General features: G+C 41.7%; 1 protein-coding gene across 1 annotated transcript; it reads left to right on the forward strand.

Annotated features, from left to right (window-relative positions):
- Window positions 1-2363: 2363 nt before the first annotated feature.
- wfikkn2a (info WAP, follistatin/kazal, immunoglobulin, kunitz and netrin domain containing 2a) lies at window positions 2364-6804 on the forward strand. Its single transcript, XM_079646454.1, has 3 exons — window positions 2364-3390; window positions 3801-4117; window positions 4749-6804. The coding sequence occupies exons 1-3, from the start codon at window positions 3172-3174 to the stop codon at window positions 5947-5949; spliced, it is 1737 nt and encodes a 578-aa protein (XP_079502580.1). The 5' UTR covers window positions 2364-3171; the 3' UTR covers window positions 5950-6804.
- The last annotated feature ends 799 nt before the right edge of the window (window positions 6805-7603 follow it).

A 7603-nucleotide genomic window follows, 5' to 3' on the forward strand; every position in this document is an offset into this window, starting at 1 on the left:
TGTTCTGTCTGTAGATAACAAAATCATGCGACCAGCACTTTTAACGCTCATTGACTAACTTGTAATAGTGAATATGTTGTATAATTTGTATACCCATTTACAAGCTTTGCGTCACCATAACCACATATTGTCATATTCTGAAGAAAAAAACATAAGTGAAGACATCACTTGAGTTGCAGCATTGTCTTCTTATCCTCCCCAGAAAGCGAGTGAGAGAAGGTCAAAGTCAAGGTCTGAATGAAGACAATCGTTTTAAAATCTAGAGCTCCTAACATGGGGTTGTCAGAGGCTTTATTCAATATGGGAAATACCCCCATCCCCAGTGTCGGCTATGTTGGGAATGCAGGCTTTTGAGGGGTGAAGGTTAGGGGTGAGAGGGTGGGAAGACCCTGAAAACACAGCTTGACTGTGTTTGTGCATTTGCATTATACATTGAAAGCATGCATATGTATGTGAAATGGGTAGTGTGTAATGTGCACATCCATTTTCTTTTAGTGAATGTTAGTATTGACAGCTAAATAATCTGTGTTTTTTAACTATATCCACTTTATAATTGGTTACTTGTTGTGCATGCATGTGTATGACATTTAATTGTGTGGTGGTGTGTGTGCGTGTGCGTGTATGTGTGTTTTTTGAGACATTGCTCACAGACCATACTAAGACAGGATTCAGCCTGCAGAGCAGTGGGCCTCTTTAGACTCAGCAGGGATGCACAGACTCCATACATACACTAACATATATACACACACACACACACACACACACACACACACACACACACACACACACACACACACACACACACACACACACACACACACACACACACACACACACACACACACACACACACACACACACACACACACACACACACACACACACACACACACACACACACACACACACACCCTTTGTTCTTCTAAAGATAACAATTTTTAAGATAAGCTAAAACGGTTTTATTGGGTTAAAGGATGTTCTTAAATAACTATTGGTGGGTCTGAGTTGTTGCGTCATTCTTTTTTCGGTTAATTTCACATCCAAACAGACCACCATCCTGTTTGTTTTTGTTTTAAAGGCCCCTTTCAACCCTAAAAACTTCCTAGAATTTACTTTTGAAGAAACCTGGTTTTCACAACATGAGATCAAGCTGTTAGGAGACTTCTTACAGCCTCATCGCATTCCCAATGTTGTTTCATGCTCTGCATCACTGAACAATAACAACAATTTAACAACTTTGAAGATGCTTTTAATATAAAATAGCTTGTAAATAGGATTTAAATTTTTTAAAGAAATGGTCAAACAGGACCTTTGTTGTTTTTAATTCACACAATTTAATATTCCCTTTGTTTGATGGAGTATCAAACACGCTAGCTGGGATGTTTGGTGTATGGAGACATGCTGATCATGTTAGGTTGCACCTGTTATGGATGACAAAAAAAGCTTAGAGAAAAGGAAGAGGATTAGAAATATAGGTGGTTTCACTTCATCACCACCCAAAATGTTTAGCCATTAAAAGTTACAAAATATATATATATATACACTGAACAAAAATATAAACGCAACACTTTTGTTTTTGCTCCCATTTTTCATGAGATGAACTCAAAGATCTAAAACATTTTCTACGTACAAAAAATAACCATTTCTCTCAAATATTGTTCACAAATCTGAAAACATCTGTGATAGTGAGCACTTCTCCTTTGCTGAGATAATCCATCCCACCTCACAGATGTGGCATATCAAGATGCTGATTAGACAGCATGATTATTGCACAGGTGTGCCTTAGGCTGGCCACAATAAAAGGCCACTCTGAAACGTGCAGTTTTGCTTTTCTGGGGGGGTCTGTGGGGGTCCGAAAACCAGTCAGTATCTGGTGTGAGGGTTAGGATTAGGTTTAGGGTTAGGGTAATGTTGTGAATCGAGTGGCCCATGGTGGTGGTGGGGTTGTGGTATGGGCAGGCGTATGTTATGGACGACGAACACAGGCCACTCGATTCACAACATTACCCTAACCCTAACCCTAACCCTCACACCAGATACTGACTGGTTTTCGGACCCCCCCAATAAAGCAAAAATGCACGTTTCAGAGTGGCCTTTTATTGTGGCCAGCCTAAGGCACACCTGTGCAATAATCATGCTGTCTAATCAGCATCTTCATATGCCACACCTGTGAGGTGGGATGGATTATCTCGGCAAAGGAGAAGTGCTCACTATCACAGATTTTTTCAGATTTGTGAACAATATTTGAGAGAAATGGTTATTTTGTGTATATAGAAAATGTTTTAGATCTTTGAGTTCATCTCATGAATAATGGGAGCAAAAACAAAAGTGTTGCGTTTATATTTTTGTTCAGTGTATATATGAATACATATTGTAACCACATCTACACTTCAATATGTGCAGAAGTTAAACCACAACATGATCTTCAAAAGTCTAGGGAACACTGAGTTTGGTGCCATCTCCTGGACTTATTTTGTTCTGCTGAAGGGGAGAGATTTTACAGACTGAAGATGCTGTTGTTTTTTTGGAACAAACAAAGCATCTTGTAATATAAAATACTACCCAACAATAACTATAAGCAAACATTTAATTGTAAGCTAATATAAATTATTCATTAACTTATGTTACCACAAAATAGCATTTTTTAAAATAAATAATCAGCAGCATTTATATTCATATGAGGCATGAAGATACAGTGTGCACGTGTGCGATAATTGAATGAAAATGTTATTATTTCATTGCTAAGTCTGGGACTTCACTGCAAGCTAAGGGTTAAGGCAGCGCCTTTACGCACAGGTGTCTCGCCAGTCCTTTATGAAACAGCGCCTGCAGACTGGGCTTTTCCTTTTTTTTTATTACGTTGATCATAACTGTAACTCAGCTGGGATTCGCTGTCCGACTAGACAGGTCACTGTAATTCATGTAGTTAGAATTTAAGAGGGTTTCCTCACCGCAGCCCTGATCTCTCGCTGCTATTAAACGTGGAGCGACAAACCTGGAGAGCTCTCTACATCGGGACCGGTCCTGCACGCTCCGATAGTTTCTCTGCTTTTGTTCCGTTTCTGATTCGTGGATTTCAGTGAAGTTTGAAGATAATTTAAAAGAGTTTTTTCCAACATTAGAAACTTGCATTTTCACGATTTTTAGCGTCCATTCTGTTACGCGTCGGATATGTGGTGGATGCTGTTTCCCCGATGGATTTGGTTTCTGCTCGGACACTTTTATGCTTTACTCCTTTTTATGGACAGCTGCCGCGTGAGAGCAATGCCAATGCCCATGTCTGTGTCAAAAGTGGTGTACTCTCACGGAGGTCTGTGCCCGAATGAACTGAACCCCAACCTGTGGGTGGATGCGATGAGCACCTGCATGCGCGAGTGCGAATTTGACCAGGTGAGTGCTGCACGTGAAAAGTGAAATCTGTAGAAGACAGGGCTTAGAGTCTAGACAAAGGGTATGATGGAAAAAAAAACCTGAATGTCAAACAGCTAGATCATTAAATCCACCAAAAATATTTTCCTTTTCACTTGTGCATGAGTTGCTGCATGAGGGATAAAAAGTAAAGCAGAAACAGGATTCAACAAAGTAAAACTTATGGTTAAGTAATGTTAGACATTTAAACACGTTTATTTATTTATTAATGCTGTCATGAACGCAGAAAACATATAGGCATAATCTGCAAGTAACATTTTGTCAAGAAAGACCAACAATTGAACTATTTTTATGTCTTATGCATAATTACATTTTACTGAAAAATAAATAAAAACAGTAATACAAAAGCTGTGTTTCTTTTCCAATTTTAGGACTGTGAGACATTTGAGAAGTGCTGCCCTAATGTATGTGGTAACAAAAGCTGTGTGGCATCACGCTATATAGACGTCAAGGGGAACAAGGGCCTCATAGGAATGCCAGAGGGCGCCACCTGCGACAAGTTCATGTGCTCTCAGCAAGGGTCCGAGTGCGACATCTGGGATAGCCAGCCTGTTTGTAAGTGCCGGGACCGCTGTGAGAGAGAACCCCACTTCACATGCGCCTCTGACGGCATGACGTACTATAACAAGTGCTACATGGATGCAGAGGCCTGTTCCAAGGGTATCTCTATCTCTGAGGTCACCTGCAGGTAACATGTTAAGTATTTTACATATCTACTATTTAGTGTTTGGTGTAATGAGGTAAAGTTATCTTTGATTAGTGTTCAAAATTAAATTAGAAAAACTCATAGAAAGATATTCTGTGTGTAATTGTAAATAAAGGTGTTAAATACAACATTAAGAACATATTATATCACAGCAAAAACTATTTAAAGTAAAGATATGGTTGAGTAACGGCGTCCTCAGCAGCGAAGTCGGGTTCTGCGTGTTGTTATCCAAGCTTTTTATTTTGGTAGTTGTGCCTGCCGTGTTAGTCCATGACAGTCCTTTTGTGTGTTGCTCACTGAATTGCAAATGGCCATTGCTTTATAATGCGCTCGTATGGTAGTAACAGCTGATAACGCCTCCCGCCCCACAGTGGCTGGATGTCATTGTTGCACAAGAATAATGCCTCCAACAAACCTCAAACTCCCCCCAAGATTAACCCTGTTATGTTAGCTCTGTCAGGCTTTTGTCTATGTTAGCACTTTCCGCTCTGGTAACAACATTAGCTGCTAGCACCGCAAACGTGCTCTGAATGTTGTATTTAGCCCTTTCAAAGAAGAATCTTTTACATTGTCTTGCTCTGATTAATTCCTTTCTTATCAAACCTACCTACAGATACCATCTGACATGGCCAAACACCAGTCCAATCCCAGCAGAGACAACCATACATCCAACCACTGCCCTCCAGACCACCCTCCCAGCTGACATCCAGCTCCCCACCATACACAGCGGCCCCACCCAACAGGCTGTTTTTGTGGGTGAGACAGCCAGCTTCCTGTGTGAGGTCTCTGGGAAGCCACATCCAAAAATCACCTGGGAGAAACAACTGAAGGGCAAAGAGAACACCGTGATGAAACCGAACCATGTCCGAGGGAACGTGGTGGTCACTAACATTGGCCAGCTGGTCATATACAACGTGCAACTTCAGGATGCCGGCATCTATACATGTACAGCCAAAAACGTTGGGGGAAGTGTATCAGTACACTTTCCTTTGGTAGTGATCAGGAAGGAGGCAAAAGGCAAGAAGGCAGAAGGGAATATTACAAACCTGCCATTTCCAGCTGAAGAGTGTCTTAAGAGACCCGACACAGACGACTGTGGAGAAGCGAGCATGAGCTGGTACTACGAACCAAAGAGGAACAATTGCTTCACCTTCACATACAGTCAGTGCAATAAAAACCGTAACCATTTCGACACCTACGGCGCGTGCATGCTGTCATGTGGAGGAGAGCTTTCAGCCCCCTGCAGCCTACCGAGCCTTCAAGGGCCGTGCAAGGCCTACGAGCCTCGCTGGGCTTACAGCAGTGGGCTCAAAAAGTGCCAGTCCTTTGTGTACGGAGGCTGCGGTGGCAACGAGAACAACTTTGAGTCTAAAGAAGCCTGCGAAGAGATGTGTCCCTTTCCGAAGAACCACAACTGCAAGATATGTAAACCCCGAGCAAAGATGGTCACCAGCTTCTGCAAGGCTGACTTTGTGATCCTGGGGCGTGTGACCGAGCTGACGGAGGAGCAAGAGTCAGGACACGCTTTGGTGACAGTGGTGGAGATCTTGAAAGATGAGAAGATGGGTCTGAGGTTCTTTGGCAAAGAGCCGCTGGAGGTGACTCTACTGAACATGGACTGGAACTGCCCCTGCCCCAATATCACGACAGCCGACGGGCAGCTCCTCTTCATGGGGGATGTTCAGAACGGGATGGCCGTCCTGCAGCCCGACAGCTTTGTAGGTTCCTCCAGCACTCGTAGAATCAGGAAGCTTCGTGAGGTTATCCATAAGAAAACCTGTGATTTTATTAAAGATTTCTCTGCTGTCCAGTAGTCTTCTAAGTCTCAATCACTGTTCAACAGTTTTGTTTTCTGATTATTACAAGCTGTGACCTCACCAGTCTGATCGACTGCCAGTAAACGTCAAACTTATCTGTAACGTTTTGTTGCCTGTTCTAGATGTTTCTTCTTTTCCTACTTTGATCAATATTGATTGACAGATCTCAGAAAATCACTCACTGATCCTTTTTTGTTAGTTTTTATTCAGGTGCTGAGTCAAAACTGTCTTAAAAGCTATTTTCCTATTAGAATTAAGCTTAGACAGTTTTGATGTCGCACATAGGGCACACTGTCTGATGAGGACAGGTAGAAATAGTATTAGTCACAAACATATACCCTGTACAAAGTATTTGTTATCTTTGCAGCCTTTGACTATAACTTCATTATAGCTTTCCTCTCAAATGCTATTTGAAATACAATAATAACGTTCATTGTTGGGTATTTTTTATTATCACTAGTAAGTGCTTTATGTTTTCGTGGGCTATCCCAACATGGACATTGTGTAACATCTGTCCGGAGCACTTGAGCTCACAATAATGCAATGCGAAGCCTCAGTTTATCTACCAGAATCAAATAAGCTCTTGGATTCCACATTTTGTGGAGTCTGTTTTGATAAGTTTTTATTTACAATACAGAATATATATGTGGACTTCTGTACTTTGTATTTATTTATCTTGATTTATTCCTTATTGGGCTTTTGATATAAATATATATATATAGACAGAAAGTCTCTCTGTGAGTCTAATTACACAGAGAGCAGACACATTTTATGTTATCTATGATATATTAGTGTCCATTATTTGGTATGGAATATGATGGCAAAACAAATAAAGATGATTTAGAAAATACAGATGTCTGTGCCTTGTGATGTTGTTCTGTTCCCTGTGTTTAAGGCCAAATATTCATGCTAACAACTTATCAAAAGGTTCATGCCTGCAGTGCATCCCCTCATCCATGTCCTCCTCCTTCCACTTGTATTTCACACACACAGGGCCGAGTCTGAAGCAGGTCACATTCCAGCCCAGCTGTGGTGGCCCGCAGAGCTGTGTGTTGTGTTGTGTCTGGGTCTGGGGCCCTTGCATAGCACACACCCCACCGGCCATCTATTCGCCTTGCGCGGCCCCTTTCATGTGCAAGAGGCCGGGGTGAAGGGGAACAGGAGGAGGAGGAGGAGGAGGAGGATGATGATGATGATGAGGATGTCGGCTGATTCTCTCTCACTCACACAGTTAGCCACATCTGTGTTAAAGAGACTTTATATTAAAAAGTGAGAGGAATGGAAGGAGAGTAAAGGTCAAGTACAATTTATGGAGTGTATTCCGTTAAGTTAGCATTTAACTTGATGCTTTAATTATCACTAAAAGACAACATAACTGTTTGTGGTGTATCTTGTGGCTGGATCCTGGTGGGAAAGAGATTATAACATTGAAAAAGTCCAGCATGCATGAGAATAAAGTTGCAAACAAACACAAGGTGAGGGGAGAATCAACTAGAGCGGTCTGATACAAAATTATCCACCTGGCTCAGCATGGCATTTAGGAAACAGAACATAAGGAACCAAATAGCAAGTTAATGTTTTTCCCCTTCCCCCTCTGCCCTTTTATCCCCTTCTCTAACCCCCTTCCTCAGCTCTCTTCCTCATCTGTCTG

The sequence above is a fragment of the Notothenia rossii genome, assembly GCF_949606895.1.
Source record: "Notothenia rossii genome assembly, chromosome: 8".
Taxonomy (NCBI): Eukaryota; Metazoa; Chordata; class Actinopteri; order Perciformes; family Nototheniidae; genus Notothenia; species Notothenia rossii.

Coding starts and splice junctions, on each gene's coding strand:
- wfikkn2a (XM_079646454.1), top strand. CDS start 3,172: ATGTGGTGGATGCTGTTTCCCCGATGGATTTGGTTTCTGCTCGGACAC. Junction 3,391..3,800: donor GCGAGTGCGAATTTGACCAG/GTGAGTGCTGCA, acceptor TTCCAATTTTAG/GACTGTGAGACATTTGAGAA. Junction 4,118..4,748: donor ATCTCTGAGGTCACCTGCAG/GTAACATGTTAA, acceptor ACCTACCTACAG/ATACCATCTGACATGGCCAA.